Source organism: Mesocricetus auratus, unplaced genomic scaffold (assembly GCF_017639785.1).
Source record: "Mesocricetus auratus isolate SY011 unplaced genomic scaffold, BCM_Maur_2.0 Super-Scaffold_100008, whole genome shotgun sequence".
Lineage (NCBI taxonomy): Eukaryota > Metazoa > Chordata > Mammalia > Rodentia > Cricetidae > Mesocricetus > Mesocricetus auratus.
In genome coordinates this window covers 8,462,384-8,485,197 of record NW_024429192.1, presented here as the reverse complement: position 1 = coordinate 8,485,197, position 22,814 = coordinate 8,462,384, and the positions used below count along the sequence as shown (strand labels likewise).

The window sequence follows — 22,814 nt, the reverse complement described above, 5'->3', positions numbered from 1 at the left end:
TAGCTGACACTACCACCATCAGTGTATAATCGTTTCCCTTCAATACAGCCACATGGACACATAGTCATTTGTATTCTTGATCCAACCAAATATGAATGGTGTGAGGTAGAATCTTATAGTGACTTTAAGCTGTATTTTCCTGATTGTTAAGTCTATTGAACAGTTTTTGTTGTTGTCCTTTATGTTTTAAGTAGCCAAGCAAATTTCAGGTTTTGAGAGTTCTTGTTTTCCAAATTCCATTTTAAATCAGTTGATTGTTTCCTTGGAGTTTGGTTTTTAAAGTTCTTCATATATTCTAGACATTAATATTCTGTCAGATGTACAGCAGCTGGCAAGTATTTTACCTCATATAGTAAGTTGTCTCTTCCCTCAACTGATGAGGTTCTTTACTGTATAGAGCTTTTGATAGTCATGAGATTCCATTTGCTGACTGGTGAACTAATTGCCAGTTTAATGAGAGTTTATTCTGAAAGTCCTAACCTGTGCATGTAAGTTAAAACATATTCCCTACTTTATCTAGCACTCTCATAGTATCAGGCCATATGTTGTGGTTCCTGATCCATTGGAAGTTGAATTTTGTGCAGAGTGAGATATAGGGTTTTGTTTTAATTTTTCTGCTAGGTGACCTCCAGGATCTCAATCACCACTTGCTGAAGATGCTGACTTTGCTCCAGTGCATTCTTCTGTTGCATTCATTTACATTGAAAACTGTGTCCTCCATACCTTTTTATTTTTCATTGATCTTTGAACCGTTTTATTCCAATGTCATGCTGTTTTTAATATTATGGCTTGATGGTATAATTTTAAATTAGTTAAGTCGATACATCTTTTTTGTTCAAATTTACTTTGTTTTTGCTTAGTTACATATCTGCATAATTTTTCTGTTGATTTGACTGTGTTTGTAAAGAATGGCCTTAGAATCTGAATTACAATTTCATTGAACGCATTGATAACTTTTGATAGGAAGGACATTTTCACATGATGATTGTTTTTTTCCAGTCCAAGAACATGGAAATTCTTTTTGTCTTTGATTTTTCTTTAAATTATTTTTATCATGTTAAAGTTTTCATTGTAGAAGTCTTTCTTTGTTTATGATGATTTTTATGCATATTTCTGTGGTTTGAAGATTGGTTTCTTGCTATGTTTTAATGTGTTCTATGATGGGCATATAGGAAGGCTATTGATATTTTATTAGGGTAAATTTTATTTAGCAAACATTTCTGAACTTACGTTTCTTGGATGTCTCTTATGTAGATAATCATATTATTTGAATACAGGGATAGATTGACTCCTTGTCTTGTTATTGTATCCTTTTATTTATTTTTATTTTCTTATCACTCTGAAACTTTAATAACTATATTGTATGTGAGTGAAAGAATAGACACTTTTCTGTTTTCCTGAATTTAATGAACACTTTCCATCTCTTTCTATTAAACAGGCTGGCTATAGGCTTGTCATATACTAACTGGATTGTGTTGAAATAACCTCTGCTGTCTCTAACTTTCTCATAATATTTGTCATAATGGAAAATGAGTTATCCCGCAGACAATTTCTGCATCTATTGATGTGCACATAATATTTCTGCATTTGCATCTAATTGTGTGATAGATAATGCTTACTGATTTAGGTTGTTGAACCAGGTCTTCATTTTTGTAATAAAGCTAACTTGGTCATGGTATTTTTAACAAAATATTGAATTTAGTTTTGCAGCATTTTGTTAAGAATGTTGTCACTTACATTCAACTGGCAAATTAATCTGTATTCTTATTAATTTATTTTTGTGACTTTCTCTATATGTTAGTGTAATACTGGTTTTAAAGAAAGCATTTTGTAACCTTTAGTCCTTTTACATTTCATAAAACAGTTTAAGCAATATTAGTGTTAATTCTTCTTTGATGTTTTGTTGAAATTCTGCAGTAATTTTTTAGTCTTCTGCCTTTTGTGTTTGAGGACTTATTAGAGCCTTGATTGTATGCCTGGCTACAGATCTTTTAAAATCATTTATTTCTCTTGATATGTCATGTGTACCTATAAATTACTCAAATTCTCTTAGATATTTTCTATTAGACTGAAATATAGCATAGTTTTCTATATTCGTGTGCCCAGTTTGGTTTTGGATCTCATTAGTATTTGTTAAAATAAGTTAAGGTTTCTTTGGGGCCCTTTATAACTTTAGTAAATGACTCAGTTCTCCTTCTGACTTATTCAATTCTGTCCCAAACACTCAAAGCAGCTGCACAGCATAGAACCAAGGTGTGGTCATCATATAAAGATTGTCTTTGTACATCAGCATAATCACCTTCTCCAAGAAGTCGGTTATGGGAAATTCCAATAACCCTAGCACTAGTTTATTGTTCTATGGTCCTAACCTCATCTTTCCACCAAGGTCCTCTACTGTAAGACCAGGCTCCAATACTTCCAGTCTTGTGGGATACTTCTGTTACTAGTTGACCGTTAATGTAACATCTGCTTTACAAACAGCGAATGTTTACAATGTGAGATTATTGCATTCTTAAATACCCTCAAGTCTAACATTGCCACGAGAATCCCGTCAGCTCTTGCACACTTGGGCGTATCTGTCATTTGGAAGTTGGTCCTGTAAGGTGACTGGATAAATTAAGCTTGTTGACCTGATAACATTGGGCTGTTCCTCTCTAATTTTATAAAGTAATGCTGAGGCTGGTTCTCCTTTAAATTCCTTTGTCTTCACCTGAATATCTCTGAAGTCTTGTAACGTGTCAGTCAAAATGGCATTATTTTCTTTAGTAAATTTTTCTATGGTCTGTGTCTTGGCAACCAACCAATTTTAGGGCTAAAACAAGAATTATCGAACCCATAATGTTGATAATTGTCATTATATAAATTCCATCTAAGTTAATTATCCCCTCATTTAATTGTTCCAATTTTTAAACTATCCATTTTGTAATCGTACAGAGACCTAATTCCCTCTATCATAATAGCATTTCCCATTTTTAAAGTGGGGAAAACATCTTCCCCCCCATTTTAAAAAATAATTTTCCCCTTTAAGAATTCCCAACTGTCTCACCAAATCTGATGATGATGACAGTGAAGTGTGAGCTTCATAGCCTGCTTTGGTGGTGAACACAGGAGGCACAGAGCTGGCTGAGGACAGCTGCTAACATGTAGCTGTGAGTTGAGAGTATGTGGCAGTTGGAAAACAAGTAGAAGTCTGAGTGGGTGTGGCAGAAGCCTAAGGAGGGGTTCAGAGGAAACCTGAAAACCATGGGGGTGAGGGAGTCAGCTGTCACACAGAGGAGAGTACTGAGGAAGCAATGTCTTCGGAGCTGCCTGAAAGCAGAGCTCGTCCTAGGTGATGGGCTAACTCCAGTGCTGTTTGGAGCTCAAGAGCCTGTGGAGATTACTGTAGAGAGGCTACAATGGAAACTTATAATGGAAACTTATCCACAGGGCTTGAGACAAGGAAAGAAAAGTCAGCCAACTCAGGCACCTATGACTGCAACATGTAGCCTCTAGTGGCAGCTAAGTTGGTTGCAAAGCAGAGAACAGCCATTCTTGCTTTCCTGTCACTAGTTAAATGCCAGATGAATCATTAATCTAATTAATCTTAATCAATAAAAGCCAGGAGTTAGATATCAGGGTAAAAACCTGGAAGATCACAGAACCTGGAGATCCACCAGTTATGTCCTACATTTCTCTGTTCCTCCATCCTGAAGGGCTGAGATCCTCACTGGACCCCACCTCTCACTTCCGGTTTCCTCTCTGTACAGTCCTCCAGACCTCAATGGTTAACTAGTGGCTACCTCCACACTCTGACAACATGCAAACTTTATTTGTCAGAATACAAACGAGATATCACAAAAATAGCAAATAATAAAAAATACTATTATCAAATTAAAATTTACCAAAGGCCTTACTGACGTGAGGTGGAAAGTGTGCTTTCTTAAACCATGTGTCCTAATTCCATCTTAGTATGTTAGACTGTAGATGGCCGCATGAACCATGCCATCATGCACGTTAGCTCTTTAGTTTTCTTCTTAAATATAACTTTTATAGGAAGGACATTTCACATGACGATTGGGTTTTTTCGGGGGGAGGATTTTTTTGGTATTAAAAACACATTTAAGAGATTCAAAGTCTTTTAAGTAAATTCTAAGGGTTACTACAGTTCAAATTTGTTTTCTAAATCTATAAGAGTTAGAGGGGTTTAGAGCTAAGATAAAACATTTAGCGGGGCAGTGATACCCAACACCTTTAATCCTAACAGAACCTGGTGGATCTCAAAATTAGTTGCTTTCTAAATTCTAGAGCTACAGCGAACAAGGTAGTGGTGGCTCACGCCTTTAATCCCAACATCAAGGCACAAAATTCAGGAAAGACTCCTAATTGCTGTGTCTGCATATTATAGAAATCACATATCATAGTTGCAGATTAGCATAAAAACCCACTACAGGGTTACCAGAAAGGCAACTGATGTATACTGGTGACAGGATCAAAGAGCAGCTGGTAAGAGCTTCTCCAGGTGCATGCAACCTTGACCAGTATTGAACCAGATGATGCAGTAATTAGTGATACCATATTTATTGTTGAATTGGCAGCTGGAGGCTTTTCATAAAGCAAAAAAGAGTGCACCAACATTTGATTGTTGGATTCCATTGCAAATGATTTACATATATACAGAGAAAAATATTCTCTCTTTGAGATGAGGTATACAGGACCTTATACTCAGCCATTGCCAACTGCACTAGGGTTATAGGGCACCCATTCAGTGCTGTTTTAGATCTGTTTTAGGCAGAATATTCACAGGCTTAGCCATGGAAGGAAAGGTATTACAGTGGAACAGAAATCTATTTGAACTCCTTTGTCATCAAGATGTGGCAGCAAAAGGGTTAGTGCCTTCCCACAGTGAGCACTGAGGAAATAACTCAGTTGCCCATAATCCCCATCTCTAAACCACTTGCCCTACCCCCAAAATGGGCAACTCTTGTACTTTGGGCACAAAGAGAATGGTCACAACGCTTGCTTAACTCATGTTTTACTGATGGTTCATCAACCACTGATGGAGCTAAAATGAATAGGAAGTGGCAGCCTATAACATGGGGAATAAATGGCCAACAATAAGGAAGGATCCACAAAATCAGCATAACACACTGAGTTAATGGCAGCACTTTTGGCTATAAGAACAACAAGAAAACAAAAGGAAAGTCTCTATTCTCTCCAGTTACCGGTGCATGCATTTGTGATGGTATAGATATGTAGTCATCAAAACAGAAAACCACTAACTGGCAGATAAATGGCAAAGATATCTGGTCATGGAAAGCATGAATGGAAATGGAACACCCTAGCAAAGATGCTAAATTTTATGTAGCTCTTACAAGAAACACAGAAAAAAATGACTGAAAATAAATGAATTAGTGAATAAAGTGGCATCATGCTTAATTAAGACTAGAATATTAAAACTTGCCAGGGAACAAATCCAAAACAAGTCAACTAAAATGACAGATTACACATTACAAAAAGTTGAAAGTTTACCTGTAACACTGTAAATAAGGGGAAATGGGGAACCAAATTAAACCAGGATAATTCTGTGAGAGTAATTACTCTAAGGAATCCATAACCAGGCAACGGTTCACATCTTCAATGCCAACACTTGGGAGGCAGAAGCAGGCACATAAGAATTACAGTGATTTAAATTTGCAACCCACCTGTAAAGGGCAGACTGAAATTCAAAGTCAATGTCCTTTGTGATCAATAGATATACACTTAAATATGTAATACGTGTGTGTGTGTGTGTGTGTGTGTGTAAAGAGAAATGAGGATATCGGTATATTTATTCACACATATTTAAGGTACATTTAGGTTCAAAATCTCAGAAGTATTATTAATTCAAAGGTAATACTTTTCTGTTGTAAAAATCATTTTGTCCTAGAGTTAGGATTAGGGCAGGGTGCTTTCTTTGCCTTTCTGAGTTAGTAGGTTTTCACCACAGCATTTGGTTCCCCTGTCTCTACTGGTAAAGTGGAATGACTGAGATTTTGTTAAAAACAACAGCACACAGATGTACCTAATGTCATGAAATGAATACTACCAAATGTACAATCAAAAGCTGACTGCAACAGAGTGATGTGTTGGCTGGGTGAGGTCCATTGGCAAGATGTTTCCCTTTGCTTTCCATATGGGAATGCACTATGCTGAGGCAGCTATGACCTGATCCTCATTCTCCTCCCTCCAGCTCCTGCTGTGAAACTCCTGAACTCCTTAACCCTGTCCCCTGTGGCTCCAAGGGACGCTGTAACGATAAGCAACACACTTACTGAAAGTAAAACTAAGTATTTATTGTAGAAATTACTCACAAGATACCAAACAAGTAACCCAGATGAGCCAAGTAGTTTTCCCGCTGCCAAACCGGAAGCCGAACTCCAGGAAAAGAGACCGAGACTTCCTGTGTGCTGTCTTTTATGCCTTCCCCCGTAACGCCCCCTAGCCATGCCCAAAAGAGGGCCTGGCTAGTGATGTAGTTCACCACCTACGTACGTATACATCTTTACGTCCGGCCGTATACGTCTTTAGTCATGCCTAAAGTGGGTGTAGTAAACCGCCCTTTTATTACCTCATCTGTATGTGCCTCTAGTAAGTCACATCGTTAATGGGGGCATACAGGCTTTCTCCTACAATTCCCCTTTTAGTCTAAAAAGGACAACTAACTTGTGTCCATGAACAAAATGTATCAAACATCTATTCTATCTAAACCTAAACTTGTCTGAAAGAAACACCCAAATCTGAACACCTCCTTCCAATCCTAACTCTAAAATAATTGAAAACTAACACTAACAGGTGTAAACTATCTTATAATATCAATAGTAGGGAGAGGGGGCATGGAATTCTCAAAACTACTTCCTGCTGAGATGGGACAATGATAATCTCATGGGGACCTGTGAGAAGAAAAATGTTAGTATAACAAAATCTCAGTAGATCAGACAGTCTCTGTATGGCAGGAGATGATTGAAGTTCCTGACTGGGGTTCTAGTGTTGATTGAAGCTCTCATCTTGAAGCTCTGGCCAGATTGTAGAAGATGTGCTATTTCAGTTTCTTGGTCCGGAGTTGTATAGAGTGATGTAGTTTCAAGCCAGTTTCGGGATAGTGCTTGTCAGGTGGAGTCAATGATGTGGGGCAGTTCAGATGCCTCCAGTCGAATCAGGTGAAGTCAAGGAAGTGTATCTTCATTCTCTTTCTGAAGCAGTTGAAGATTGCTGTCAGGAAATCCCTTGTTCTCTGGGAAACTCAAACATTAATGTTAACAAAGAAATATTTTAACTTTTATATGTATGCATCCTGGAAGAGGTGACAATAGGGAAGATGGTAAACCTGAAGGAAATTAGACTTTTCAGAAAAAGAAATCCACAGATAACAGTCCCTAATTTTATTTTTTTCTGTCTTATATCAATGGCCCTTGATATAATACAGAAATTCTGAATTGTATTTAAATAATATGCTTGAGTTTAGAGTAGGAGAGCCAATCCAACTCCAAAGCCAGCTTCAGTTAAATGAATGGGGACTAAGGTATGTGAAGAAATAAAGATAAAAGGAACTATGAAAAAACAATATAGAGAGATTTAGACTTTGATACCACACAGTGAGTTACTGTTTGTTTGATGGTCCTCAGGGTAGCTATTCATTCTTCTTCAGTCCCCCATCCCTGGTATCCTACTATATTGTTATAGAATCACCTGGCCTGGCTGAGCCTTACCCCTTCCTTGGGTCATGACTTCTGATGATCTAAAATTGCAGCCTGTGTACTCCTGCCCCCTCATCAGCTATGATCTGTTTCATGAGACTAGGACTCCCTTTGGATTGAATTGATATACTAATGGACTACATATTAGAGTTTGGGGTCAACTTTCTTTTCCTGGTTCCTATTTCAAACAAACTACACCCAACAATTTGACTTTGACAATCAGACTAAAACAAACGATAAAAGAGTTCAGCATTGTGTCTATGTTGGATAAAGATGAGTTGGAGAAGCATGAGGAAGTTACCCTCATTCCTGGACTCAGTTATTATCACCCAAGATCATTGTGATCTCCTTTCAAATGTTTTGAGAAGATAGGCAGGAATAGTGCCTAAACCCTGGGTGTCAGAGATACTAGCATTTTAGATAAAAAGAAGTACCTGTCATGAGAGCCTTTGAAAGCTGACTTTCTTCTTGTTTGAAAATTAATATTCACATACTAGAATTAATATTTTTTTCTAAAAAATATATAACCTCATAAATTATATATACTCTTGATGGATAATTTTCTAGGCCTATATGTCAATCCTATTCAATTCTCATGTCTATGCATCTTTCAAATTACATTTTTGAAACTGTTAATTACTACAAAAAAGGAACATGCCCCAAACCAAATTAATTTCCCTCAAACTCAAGTGGCATGAAGATTTTTATCTTTAAGTAAGTCCCAGATATAAATAAATACTAATATAAAATCAAAATAATAACAGAATGAACAAAGTATTAAGGTCTGAGATCGCTCAATTTTATTGGATGAAAATTTCACTTTTCAAACATGTTTGAAGGAACATCAAATAGCAGAATATCAATACCACAAAATGTGAGTTATAATATGGGATTACACATTGATCTAAGATTCCAACAGAATTTGAGGATGAAAGAAGTTTTAGTGGAAAGACCAAAAGATAATGGTAGATGAATATAATAGATTCTCTACAGGACACAGTGAATTCAGTTTTACTATTATAAGAATATGGAGACTTAACAGTTGAATTCTAGAAGTCAGTGACACAGACTGATCTATAACAAGAAGGTTGGAATTTATTAGAAGCCAAGTATGCAGGATAGTAGAATCTGGGCCCATACCACAGGGAAGGGAAGCCAGAAACTCCACAATTCAGAGATCTGAAGCCACTGGGGCCACACCCAACTGAGTAGAAGCTTCTAGATCCATAGTCCAGGGAAGGGCAGCTTCTGAATCCAAAGTCCAGAGGCCCAAGATATGTCCCCTGGCAGGGACGGCAAGTTGTGAATCTCCTGGAGTAAAAGCTTGGTGTCTGGCAGGGGCTGGACACCACATAGGACTTCTGGCATCTAATGGGCTCAATGCAGGTCTCCTGACAGCCACTGCTGAGAGAGGATCCCAGCTGGCAGGAGCTGGGAGAGCAGCTGGTGGTGGTGTAGACCAGGTTGCTGGGGTAGGAAGGACCACAGGAGGAAACTGAGAAGGGCAGGCAGCGCCTACGGGAGCAGGAGGAGAAGTTGGCAGAGCAGGTGCTGTAGGACATGTTGAGAGGCGATGAGAGCTGAGCTGGATGCAATTGAGAGGATTCTGAGTTTGAATGTCACCCTGTAGAGAGCTGGGTTTATATAGTCTCAGCAACAGGTGTGGTACTCAACAGTCTCATCCTTGATGCATTTGTGTGCTTCCTGGATTGCAAATGTGCAGTTGCATGTGAATAGTTTTCTGAAAAGTGTTTTTATGACTGTTGCAATTTTTTTATGGTTACGACAAAGAGCTATTGCTATGTCATAGAAGCGATGACTGTTGCTTATTCATTGTGTCCAAGAAAACCTCATGGGAATGTTCTGAAGAGCACTCATTTCTTCCATAATTAAGGATGAGAGGAATTCATTCTTCTTTCCGTTGATGAACTGGAGACATCACTTGGGTTCCCTTTGAAACATATTGAAAATCACCATATCTTTTGCCATCAGTTCTCTTCTTTGTGGATGAGTAGCATTTCCCATGCACTTCTCCTCCACTGGCGAGGACAGAGTATGAACAAAGTAAATGGAATGAGATTGACCCTAAAGGAGAGAGAGAAAAGCAGTGGTTGACGTTGTGGTTAGAGCAAAGACAGCACAAAGCAAAGTCACAATTGCAGGGCATTTTGACCTTCATGAATAGAGTCAAAGATATGAGAGAAGTAAACCATTTCATACCTTGTGTATCTGAAAAGTGTCCTGAGGTGATACAGTGTTCTCATCTGAGTTTGTGTCACCATGGACTAGTCTGTCAAACATTTCCTAACACAGCATACTCGGCTAACTATTGTTCTACACACTGTGGAGTCTATAAAAATCTTCGTATGCATGAACGGCACCCAGGAGGTGACTGACTCTAAGGAAAGTAACTCTAGGGAAACACGAAGAGGCTGTATGACTCTTAGGGACTTATATTTTTGTTGAGGCCAGTTTTAGTGGAGATTCTGAAGACAAAAATCAACTTCAGAAAGTCTCAGCATATCTAGTTTTATATAACTTTGAAAATAAAAATGATTTTTGGTAGATATCAAAGAAACTTGACACATACTTTGTCTTCAACATGTCAAAAAAGGGTTGAGAAAGAAAGCATTTAAATTGTTTACTTATTTGTAAAGTCTCAGAGTTTTACTTTGGAAGCTGTGTTCAGAATACATCTAAATAATAACTACTAATCCCATTGTTATTGCTCTCACATAACTAATGTATACATCCAAGAGTTAAAATAACATAGAAAGTCTGGTTTGAAAAATGAGAGCTTAATATTAGCAGATGAAAGGATACGTTGATGAATCAATGGGATGCATATGTTTTTTCTTTGTTTGCTTTAAATAATGTTCTTTGATGGCAATGCAATGTTTTCTATACCTATACCTAAAATGAAAGTACTGCCGTATGTTCAAATTATAAATTAAAAGCCAATGAAACCAAGAGTTAATGATAATGATATAACAGACAGTGGTGAAAGTAGTTATTGAGAAGATACAGAAAACCTTAGATCTCTACATTACTTAAGATACACATTTTTTCCCATTACGAACTGGATTGTGAAATCAGTTGTTAGAATTTTGTTTTTGAGAAACTTGATATGTCGAATATGAAGTTGATTACCTTACCCTAGGTGATATTCTTTGCCATTAATAGACTGGTGTGCTGTATGCTATTGGGGAAGATTGTTTCATTTCTTCTTTAGGTAAAGGTGCAACAAGTATTATCAGTATGGGTGAGAACGATTTAAAAGAGTGGTGTTGCTATGTGTAAAGCTGATACATCAGCACATTCTCTCATCTGCTAAGATCAATTGATAATTTTATAAACATTATCATTGCATTTTTAGTCTTGGAAAGTGTACACTGTTTAATGAGAAGAGGGCCAAAATTGGTCTAAGTAGACATCATTCAGACATAGTCTAGATGCAAGCTCCAAAATGAAACTCTTATTCAAATCTTTGTTTTAATTAATGAAATAATTTATTATTTAAATTTTTCATGTAATATTTTTGATCCCTTTCTTGTCTCCCAACTGCTAATAGATCCTCCTTATTCACCTATCTTTATTTTTTCCCTCTATATCTCTCTCAAGATGTAAAAGTACACAAAAATATAAAAAACGCATGCAACTGAAAAAAATATCAACAAAACTAAACATGGCCATGAAAAAGCATCCATCTGAATTGTCCAGTGTTAAACAACAGATTTTGTTTTTGAAAAGTATAAACATGATTTGATAAATTCAGCATTTGTACATTGTTTTCCTTCTCCAGAATCTTCCCTTTGGGAGGACTCTGGACAAAGTGACGAAGTCAGAGACCTAACTAGTAAAGTGATTGTGACTCAGCCTCGGTTCTGTCACCTGTGATCACAAAAACTCCAGTCTTCGTCCTCCTCTCCTGTATTCCTTGGTTCCATCCCATTAGGTTTTCCTTGACTCACATTGTTTCCTTGACCCTAGAACTAAGTGACAGAGGGAAAAGTCATACAGTCCACATGGAATATTGGAAAAGGTGCATATCCAGAGGGTTTCATAGGAAACACAAAAATGATTTCAATTCATTAACAAGAAGAGCAGCAAATTACTGTCATACCACACACTGTAAGGAAAGGCATTTTCCTCGTACCATCCTATGACAAAACACATAAAAGTTACGTCAAGGGGAAAAGGAGGGATTTCTTTGCAGGACATGATAAAATGGTCATTAGTGTACAACAGTGCTGGCACGTCTGGCATAGTAGTAGCTCATCATCTTTTATTTAAATAAATGACAACACCCATAATCATGATGGGGAGAAAACTATGCAAATGAACTGCAATTACAGAGATTACCGAGTTCCACATTTGCAAACCAGGAAGCACACAAATGCATCAAGGATGAGAATGTTGGGTGCCACACCTGTTGCTGAGACTATATAAACCGAGCTCTCCACAGAGTGACATTCAAACTCAGAATCTCCCTGTTGAGTCCATCTGAGCTCTCATCTCCTCTCAACATGACCTGCAGCTGCAGCTCTGCCAACTTCTCCTCCCGCTCCCTTAGGACCTGCCTGCCCTCCTCAGGTTCGTCCTGTGGCTCTTCCTACCCCAGCAACTTGGTCTACACCACGACCAGCTGCTCTCCCAGCACCTGCCAGCTGGGATCCTCTCTCAGCAGTGGCTGTCAGGAGACCTGCATTGAGCCCATTAGCTGCCAGAAGTCCTATGTGGTGTCCCATCCCTGCCAGACAGCCTGCTACTACCCCAGGAGCTTCACACCTTGCAGTCCCTGCCAGGGGACATTTGCTGGGTCTCTGGGCTTTGGATCCAGCAGCTGTCGTTCCCTGGACTATGGATCTAGAAGCTGTTACTCAGTGGGCTGTGGACCCAGTGCCTTCAGATCTCTGAATTGTGGAGTCACTGGCTTCCCTTCCCTGGGTTATGGGTACAGATATTATTACCCAAGCTACTTGGTGTCTCACTCCTGCCAACCTTGTTACAGACCAATCTGTGGATCAGGTCTTTATGGAATCAGTTGTTAAGCCTTAGTATTCTCATATGTCAAAGTCTATGCTCTAAAACTATTGTTTTTCCTGCTGAATCCCTACTAATATCATATCATCCTTCCATTAACACCTTCTATCTTCTTCAACTTCCAGCAGATGATGAGATTAGAGATCACATCCAACTATGCCCTACTCTCTCTTTGACATATACAGATGCTATTTGCCTTCTATCTGTTTAATAAATCTGTGCAAATCTGATATCTTCATGTGTTGTTAAGTTTATTATCACATCACTCATACGTATTGCCCTTGCTGTTTGGAAGACTTAAAAAGATCAGTATGATTGTCCAGCTTAATTTGGGTACATATGCTTTTGTATTAGTTTACTTTTCTTTACTCAACAGTTGTCAATTCTAGGAAGATCATCATTCATGTCCAAACAACAGAGTTCAACTAGAGTGTTAATTACCTGAGATTAAAGTACAGGAATTTCTGATGAGTAGGGAAACGGAACAATTAGGATGGGTCTAGAAATGTGAACACCCAGAATACGATATTTCACATAGGCAAAATATTAAGTCTAGTACTTAAATGTAGATTTTCAATCTGTAGAAAGTAGCTTTCAACAACTCTCAGGAAGACAGACATTAATGTATTGGCATACATGTCTGCTGTGGTTGGCTAATGACGTCTGCATCTCATTAACCCCCATAAAGACAATGACAATCATCTTGGATCATGAGGGACTAGGAGTCTCCTGACACATCCCAGGCTCAACTCCAATCAACCAAAGGATTTGAAGAGGTTTAATTTACTAGTCTTCCTCTGTGTCTCAAACAGAGTTGAATAAATTTATGCGACATAATTTCTTTTATTTATTTATTTATTGGTTTTCTGAGACAGGGTTTCTAAGGCTTTAGAGGCTGTCCTGGAACTAACTCTTGTATACCAGGCTTGTCAGGAACTCACACAGATCTGCCTGCCTCTCTCTCCTTAGTGCTAGTATTAAAGAGTGCGTCATCACCGCTCAGTGTGACACAGTATCTTAAAGAAGATTGAAAGTAATCACATGTATCATGGGCATTCGAGGGGACAAAAAAGAAAAATCACTCAAAGTATTAATTTTTAATGAACTATGAGAATGATATATTCTAGGAACATTTGGTTCATTTATAATCATTCTTGAAATTGTCCAGCCCTATGTCTGACACAGGGAAGGACAATTTTTTCCTTACCTTCTATCTTTTATTGGTTGATGCTCACAATTTTCTAAATTTTCATAACTGTTAAAGGGTGAAATGATAGAGGATCCTTCCTTGTAAATTTTGAGATAAACAGGCATATACCAAACATGTATAAAGTATATATCCATAATTAATGTCAATGAAAACAAACAAAGTCAGTGTGCTAATGAGACAGGTGTAGTAGAGTAAATCAATACATATGAAGTCATTTCCAGAATGGCAGAAGCCACAGGGACTATTGGATACATGGGTTGCATGTATTTCTTTGCAAGCTCAAGAAATTTTACCAGGATTTGATATAAAAAACATTGACACACTTCAAATTAATTTTATACTTCACAGCTGTCCAGCTGTCCTTTCTGAAATACATTTTTCTCACACATTTAATGATTCCATGAGTATTCTTTGTTAGTATTATATTGAGATATGTAGCCTGCTATCACAGATGATTATACACAGGCCATGGCATATAGTATTACGGGGGATTTACAGAGGCTCTATAAAAAAGTCAAAAAATATAATGATTTAACAGGGAGTGGAAAAGGCAATTATTTGGTATCTAGTGAAAACTTTGATTGCCAACATTGCACATACATACGTAAATACATACATACAGTCTATCGTGATTATAAATGTATTGCATCACAGGATTCTCACTTCATTTTATTTACCATGATATCATCAGTACTTGAAGCTTTTATATCTCTGTAACAATAGTAGTAAGCCTTTGAAGAGCTTTATTAGGGTTCCTTGGACTGTACTATGAAATCAAAATGCGAGAATTAAACATGTATTTGAAAAAACTGGCCACCCTGAAGTTTAACTGACTGTATTGTAATCATCAATGATATTTTCCTTTTGCTAAGAACATGGGAACATACAGTCAGTGGGCCTCATTTGTTTGGTATTTTGTGGTTGTTTGTCTTTCTTTATTTTTCTGTATAATTAAACAATATTTTATTGATATGAATGAAAAATATTGAAAACAAGTGAAATGTGTATCAAAGTCCCATGTCCATACATCTTTTATAGCAATTCTTCTATTTTTATTCTTTTAAAGGATGCATGGGAACTATGTATACTGTGTTCTATTTCCTCAAACTGAGTTGTTTTATCAGGTTGGAAGATCACAGGTTTTCATATAGGTATCTCATGCCCCTTTCATTTTGGTTAAGCCTTATGAAGTCATAGTTAGTTGTCCTCCACAACCCTCTATTCTTGAACTCTGCCACCTTTGGTAATTCCCTGCTCTACTTGTATTATCCACACCAACTTAAAGAATCACTCCAGTGACCACCCTCTAGTATCTTGGCATCCACATCTTCTCTAGGATAAATATAGACAACAGTATTTACAAAGCTGAAGTCATCAGAGTGAAAGCACATGGGAATTACTCTTTTGGGGCAGAGCAGTCTCACCCAATGTGGTTTGTTCCCAGTCCCTTCCTCTTACCTACACATTTCGTGGTACAACTGAGTAATCTATCTCCCACTGGGTATAAGTACCACATTTTTACATCATTTGATAGACATCTTGATTTATTCCATTTCCTACCAGCTGTGAATAGAGACACATGGAATATAGATGGGCGAGTGTCTCTGTTGTAGGACATTGTCTCCAGAATATATGCTCAGCAATGATTATAGCTAGGCTTTGTGGTACTTCTATTTCAAGTTTTTGAGAAATCCCCAGAACAATTCCCATAGTGGTTGCACTAGCTGACACTACCACCATCAGTGTATAATGGTTTCCCTTCAATACAGCCACATGGGCACATAGTCATTTGTATTCTTGATCCAACCAAATATGAATGGGGTGAGGTAGAATCTTAAAGTGATTTTAAGCTGTATTTCCCTGATTGTTAAGTCTATCCAACAGTTTTTGTTGTTTTCCTTTATGTTTTAAGTAACCATGAATATTTCTTGTTTTGAGAGTTCTTGTTTTCCAAAGTCCATTTTAAATCAGTTTGTTGTTTCCTTGGTGTTTAGTTTTTAAAGTTCTTCATGTATTCTAGACATTAATCTTTTGTCAGATGGACAGCAGCTGGCAAGTATTTTACCACACGTAGTGTGTTGCCTCTTCCCTCAACTGACGATATTTTTTACTGTATAGAGCTTTTGATAGTCATGAGGTTCCATTTGCTGAGTGGTGAACTAATTGCCAGTTTAGTGAGAGTTTATTCTGAAACTCCTAACCTGTGCATATAAGTTAAAATCTACTCGCTACTTTATCTAGCACTTTCATAGAATCAGGCCATATGTTGTGGTACCTGATCCATAGGAAGTTGACTTTTGTGCAGGGCGAGCTATAGGGTTCCGTTTCAATTTTTCTGCTAGTCGACCTCCAGGATCTCAAACACCACTTGCTCCAGTGCATTGTTTTGTTGAATTTGTTTGCATTAAAAACTGCATCTTCTATTCTTTTTTTATTTTTCATTGATCTTTGGACCGTTTAATTCCAATGTCATGCTGTTTTTATTATGTCTTGATGGTATAATTTTAAATTGGTTGTGTTGGTACATCTTTTTTGTTCAAATTACTTTGTTTTTTTCTTAGTTACATCTCTACATGAAATTTATGTTGATTTGACTGTGTCTGTAAGGAATGGCCCTAGAATTTGGATTATGATCTCATTGAATGCATAGATAACTTTTGGTAGGAAGGACATTTTCACATGATGGTTGAGGTTTTCCAATCCAAGAACATGGAAATTCTTCTCATCTTCAATAGTCTTCCTTCTTTAACCGATATGTTTACCATGTTAAAGTTTTTATTGTAGGAGTCCTTCCTTGTTCATGTTGATTTTTAAGTATATTTTTGTGGCTATGAAGATTGGTTACTTGATATGTGTTTAAGGTGTTCTATGATAGGTATATAGTAAAGCTAATGATAATTTATTAGGGTAAATTTTACTTAGCTACTTTTCTGAAATTACTTCTCTTGGGTGTCTCTTATGTAGAGAATCATATTATCTGAATATAGGGATAGATTGACTCCTTGTCTTGTTATTTGCTCCCTTTTCTTTATTTTTATTTTCTTATCACTTTGAAAGTTTGAACTATATTGAATGGGAGTGAAGGAATACACACCTTTCTCTTTTCCTGAATTTAATGAACAATTTCCATCTCTCTTCATTAAACTGGCTGGCTATAGGCTTGTCATACATGAGCTGTATTTTGTTGAAATAAACTCCCCCATCTCTAGCTTCCTCATAATGTTTATCATAAAGGATAACTGAGCTATCCCATAGGCTATTTCTGCATCTATTGGCATGCACATAATATTTCTGCATTTGTGTCTACTTGTGTGACAGTGTCTAGTGATTTAAGTTTGTTAAACCAGCTCCACATTTTTGGAATAAATCTAATTGGGTCATGGTGCTTTTAACAAAATAGTGAATTTAATTTTCCAGTATTTTGTTAAGAATATTTTCACTTACAATCATAGGAACTTCTTAGAGAAGACGTGGACACCAAGATACTAGAGGGGTGTGTACCTTAAGTTGGCGTGGATAATACAAGTAGAGCAGGGGATTATCTAAGGTGGCAGAGTTCAAGAATAGAGGGTTGGGGAAGACGACTAACTATGACTTCATAAGGCTTAACAAAAATAATCCAGGCAATCGTGGCACACGCTTTTACTCCCAGCACTCAGGAGGCAAAGGCAGGCAGGTCTCTGTGATTTCGAGACCAGCCTGGTCTATAAGAGCTAGTTCCATGACAGTCTCCAAAAGCCACAGAAAAAAATGAAAGGTGTATGAGATAGCTTTATGAAAACTTATGATCTTCCAACCTGATAAGACAACTTAGTTTGAGGGAATAGAACATAGTATACATATTTCCCATGCATTCCTTAAAAGAATAAAAATAGAAGAATTGCTGTAAAAGATGCAAAGATATGTGGACATGGGACTTTTACACACATTTCATTTGTTTCCAATAATTTTCATACACATCAATATATCTTTTAGTTATATATTTAGATAAATACACAAAGACAAACAACCACAAAATACCAAACATTGAGGCTCAATGACTGTATGTTTCTATGTCCTTAGCAAAAGAAAAATATCATTGATGATTACAATACAGTCAGTTTCACATCAGGATTGCCACTTTTTTCAAATGCGTATTTAATTCCAGCAATTTGATTTCACAATCCAGTCCAAGGAACCCTAATAAAGCTCTTCAAAGTTTTACTACTGTTGTTACAGTGATGTAAAAGCCACAAGTACTGATGATCTCACGGTAAATAAAATAAAGTGAGAATCCTGTGATGAAATTCATTTAGAATCATGATAGGATATATATGTATATTGTTGGCAATCAAAATTTTCCCTAGCTACCAAACCGTTGTCTTCACTAGTCTCTGTTGTGACATTCTATTTTTAGACTTTTTATAGAGCATGTGGAAATCCCCCATAACACTGCATGCCATGGCCTGTGTGTGATCATCTGTGAAAGCATGCTACATATCTCAAGGTAATACCAGGCAAAAAATTGTCATGGAATCACTAGATGTGTGAGAAAAAAATGTATTTCAGACAGGACAGCTATGAAGTACAAAATGAATTTGAAGTTTGTCAATGATTTTGCATCATACACTGGTAAAACTTCTTGAGCTTGCAAAAATACACATGCAATCCCTAGATCCAATAGTCTGCTATTCTGGAAATGACTTCATATTACACCTGTTGTATTAGTACACTGATTTTGTTTGTTTTTATTTACATTTAATATGGATATATATTCAATACCCCTTTGGGTATAACTGTTTATCTCAAAATTTACAAGGAAGGATCCTCTGTCATTTCCTGCTTTAACAGTTAAGAAAGTCCAGAAATTAATGAACATCCACCAATAAAAGACAGAGGGTAAGGAAAAAATTGTCCTTCCCTGTGTCAAAAATGGGAGTGGACAATTTCAAGGATCTGTACAAATAAACCAAATGTTTCTGGAATACAGCATCCTGGTAGTTCATTAAAAATGAATATTTTGAGTGTTTTTTCATTATTACCCCCTTGAATGTCCATGATACATGTAATCTTCAATCATCTTTAAAATATATTGTGACACCAGGCAGTGGTGGCACATGCTTTTAATCCCAGCAATAGGGAGGCAGAGTCAGGTGGATATTTGTGAGTTTGAGACCAGCCTGGTCTACAAGAGCTCATTCCAAGATGCCTCCAATGCCTCAGAGAAACCTTGTCTCCAAAAATAAAACAAATACTATGTCACATAAATTGTACCCAACTCTCTTTGAGACACAGAGGAAGAATAGTAAATTAAATATCTTCAAGTAAATTAAATCTCTTCATAGAAAACTGACGTATCCTTCAGTTGATTGGAGTTGAGCTTGGGATGTGTCAGGAGGATCCTAGTACCTCATAAACCAAGATGATTGCCATTGTCCTTAGGGGGGTGAATGAGATGCAGGTGTAATTAGTCAAAAACATGAGGCATATACACCAATACGTTAATATCTGTCTGCCCTGAGAGCTGTTCAAAGCTACTTTTTCCTAATAGAAAAATCTACATTCAAATACTAGACTTAATATTTTGCCTATGTACAGACTTCACCTTGTAAAATTGAAAAATATCTTATTCCTGGTGTTCACATTTCTAGTTCACATACTACTTTCATTGTTTCCCTACTCACCAGAAATTCCTGTATTTTAATCACAGCCAATTCACACTCTAGTTGACTTCTGTTGTCAACTAGACATGAATGATGATCTTCCTAGAATTGACAATTGTTGAGCAAAGAAAAGCAAACAATTCCAAAAATGTATATACGCAAATTCAGCTGGATAACCATACTGATCTTTTTAAGTCTTCCAAACCATAAGAGCAATAAGTATGAGTCATATAATAATAAAGTGAACAACACATGAGGATATCAAATTGCACAGATTTATTAAATGGATAGAAAGTAAATAGCATCTGTATATGTCAACAGTACAGGGAGTAGAGCACAGTTGTGCATGACCTCTATTCTTATCATCTACTGAGGTTGAATAAGAAGCTGTTAAAGGAAGGATGATAAGATATCAATAGAGAGTATGCAGGAAAAACAATAGCTTTAGAACCTAGACTTTGACATATGAGAATATAAAGACTGAACAGCTGATTCGATAAAGACCTGATCCACAGGTTGGTCTTTAACAAGGTTAGCAGGCATGAAACACCAAGTAGTTTGGGTAATAATATCTGTACCCATAACCCAGAGAAGGGAAGCCAGAGACTCCACAATTCAGAGATCTGAAGCCACTGGGTCCATAGCCAACTGAGTAGCAACTTCTTGATCCATAACCCAGGGGATCACAGCTGGTGGATCCAAAGCCCAGAGACCCAGCATATGTCCCCTGGCAGGGACTGCAAGGTGTGAAGCTCCTGGGGTAGTAGCAGGCTGTCTGGCAGGGGCTGGACACCACCCAGGATCTCTGGCATTTAATGGGCTCAATGCAGGTCTCCAGACAGCCACTGCTGAGAGAGGATCCCAGCTGGCAAGTGCTGGGAGAGCAGCTGGTAGTGGTGTAGACCAGGTTGCTGGGGTAGGAAGAGCCACAAGAGGAAACTGCAACAGGCAGGGAGCAGGAGGAGAAGTTGGCAGAGGAGCAGCTGCAGGTCATGTTGAGAGGAGATGCGAGCTCAGCTGGATGCAACAGGGAGATTCTGAGTTTGGATGTCACCCTGTGGAGAGCTGGGTTTATATAGTCTCAGCAACAGCTGTGGCACCCAACATTCTCATCCTTGATGCATTCGTGTGTTTCCTGGTTTACAAATGTGGAACTCAGTAATCTCTGTAATTGCAGTTCATTTTCATAGTTTTCTCCCCATCATGTTTATGGGTGTTGTCATTTATTTAAATAAAAGATGATGAGCTACTGATAAGCCAGACATGCCATCACTGTTGTACACTAATGACCATTTTATCATGTCCTGCAAAGAAATCCCTCCTTTTCCCCTTGATGTAACTTTTATGTGTTTTGTCATAGGATGGTACGAGGAAAATGCCTTCCTTCAGAGTGTGTGGTATGACAGTAATTTGCTTCTCTTCTTGTTAATGAATTGGAATCATTTTTACCTTTCTGATGAAACCCTCTGGATGAGGAGCTTTTCCTCTGTCACTTAGTTCTAGGATCAAGGAAACAATGTGAGTCATGGGAGATCTAATGGGATGGAACCAAGGAATACAGGAGAGGAGGACAAAGACTGGAGTTTTTGTGATCACAGGTGACAGAAGTGAGGCTGAGTCACAGTCACTTTACTAGTTAGGTCTCTGACATTTTTACTTTGTCCTGAATCCTCTCAAAGGAAAGAGTCTGGAGATGAAAAACAATGTGCAAATGCTGAATACATCAAATTATTCTTTTACTGTTCAAAAACAAAATCTGTTTTGTAACACCGTAGAATTCAAATTGATGCTTTTCCATGGCCATGCTTAGTGGTGTTGATAATTAATTTTTTTCAGTTTCGTACTTACTTTACATTTTTGTTCACATTTACACTTTCAGAGAGAGATAGAGAGAGAAAAATAAAGTTGAATGAATAGGGAATATCTACTAGCAGTTGGAAGACAAGAAAGAGAGTGATTAAAATATATTACATGAAAAATTTTAAATGATAAATTAATTGATTGGTAAAACAAAGAGCAAGATTTTCATTTTGGAGCTTTCATCTTGTCTGTGAATAATGTCTACTTAGACCAATTTTGGCCCTCTTCTTATATAACAGAGTGCACTTACCAAGAGTAAAAATGAAATGATAATGTTTTTAAAATCATCAATTTATCTTAGCAGATGAGAGAATGTGTTGATGTATCAACTTTATGCATAGCAACCCAGCTGATTTAAATAGTTCTCATCCATACCGATAACATTTTTTACACCTTTACCTAAAGATGCAATGAAACAACCTTCCCCCATAGCAAATGACATATGTGTCTATTAGTGGAAAAGAATATCACCTAGGATAAGGTAATCAACTTCATCTTCAACATAGTAATTTTCTCAAAAAACATAATTCCAACAACTGATTTCACAATCTGGTTCACAGGATTCTAATAAAGCTATCCAAAGCTTTACAAGTGTTTTTGAAGTGATGATAAAGGATACATGTCTTGATAATATTACTAAATATATTACGTGACATTATTTCCAGGCAAGTGGCACCATTCCAAGAATTAACATGCAAAAGAGTAAATGAGGGAAAAATGTATGTAATGTTGAGAACTAAGTTTTTCTGTAGCTTGTCAATAACTACTTTCACCACTGTCTTTTCTATCATTATTTATAAGTCTATCTTTCATTGCCTTTAATTTATAATTAGAATAAATCTCAGTACTTTAGTTTCAATTTTAGGTATAGGTATACAAAATTTTGTATTGCCAAGAAAGGACATGATTTAAAACAAACAAAAAACATACGCATCACATTGATCCGTCAACGTATTCTTTCATCTGCTAATATTAAGTTGTCCCCTAGAAATTCATTACTTTTCCTAGACTCAGTCACCACCTGGGTGCCATTCTTGCAAACCAAGGTTTCTACAGACTCCACAGTGTGTAGGACAATAGTCAGCTGGGTTTCCTGTGTTTGAAATTGTTCAAATTGACTATTCCATGGTGACCCAAACTCAGATGAGATCACTCTATCATCTCAGGACACCTGTCAGGTACACAAGGTATGAAATGGTTTACTTCTCTCATACCTTTGATTCTATTCATGAAGGTCAAAATGCCCTGCAAATGTGGCTTTGCCTTTGTGCTGTCTTTGCTCTAACCACAGCTTCAGTCACTGCTTTTCTCTCTCTCCTTTAGGGTCTATCTTATTCCATTTAC

General features: G+C 37.2%; 3 protein-coding genes across 3 annotated transcripts; 1 reads left to right on the top strand and 2 right to left on the bottom strand.

Annotated features, from left to right (window-relative positions):
* Positions 1-8,764: 8,764 nt before the first annotated feature.
* LOC106021447 (keratin-associated protein 13-1-like) lies at positions 8,765-9,328 on the bottom strand. Its single transcript, XM_013116161.2, has one exon. The coding sequence runs from the start codon at positions 9,275-9,277 to the stop codon at positions 8,765-8,767; it is 513 nt and encodes a 170-aa protein (XP_012971615.2). The 5' UTR covers positions 9,278-9,328.
* A 2,895-nt stretch (positions 9,329-12,223) lies between these two features.
* Positions 12,224-12,766, top strand: LOC121141754 (keratin-associated protein 13-1-like). The gene has a single exon (XM_040750287.1). The coding sequence runs from the start codon at positions 12,242-12,244 to the stop codon at positions 12,764-12,766; it is 525 nt and encodes a 174-aa protein (XP_040606221.1). The 5' UTR covers positions 12,224-12,241.
* A 7,376-nt stretch (positions 12,767-20,142) lies between these two features.
* Positions 20,143-20,604, bottom strand: LOC121141835 (keratin-associated protein 13-1-like). Its single transcript, XM_040750359.1, has one exon. The coding sequence runs from the start codon at positions 20,602-20,604 to the stop codon at positions 20,143-20,145; it is 462 nt and encodes a 153-aa protein (XP_040606293.1).
* Positions 20,605-22,814: the final 2,210 nt, after the last annotated feature.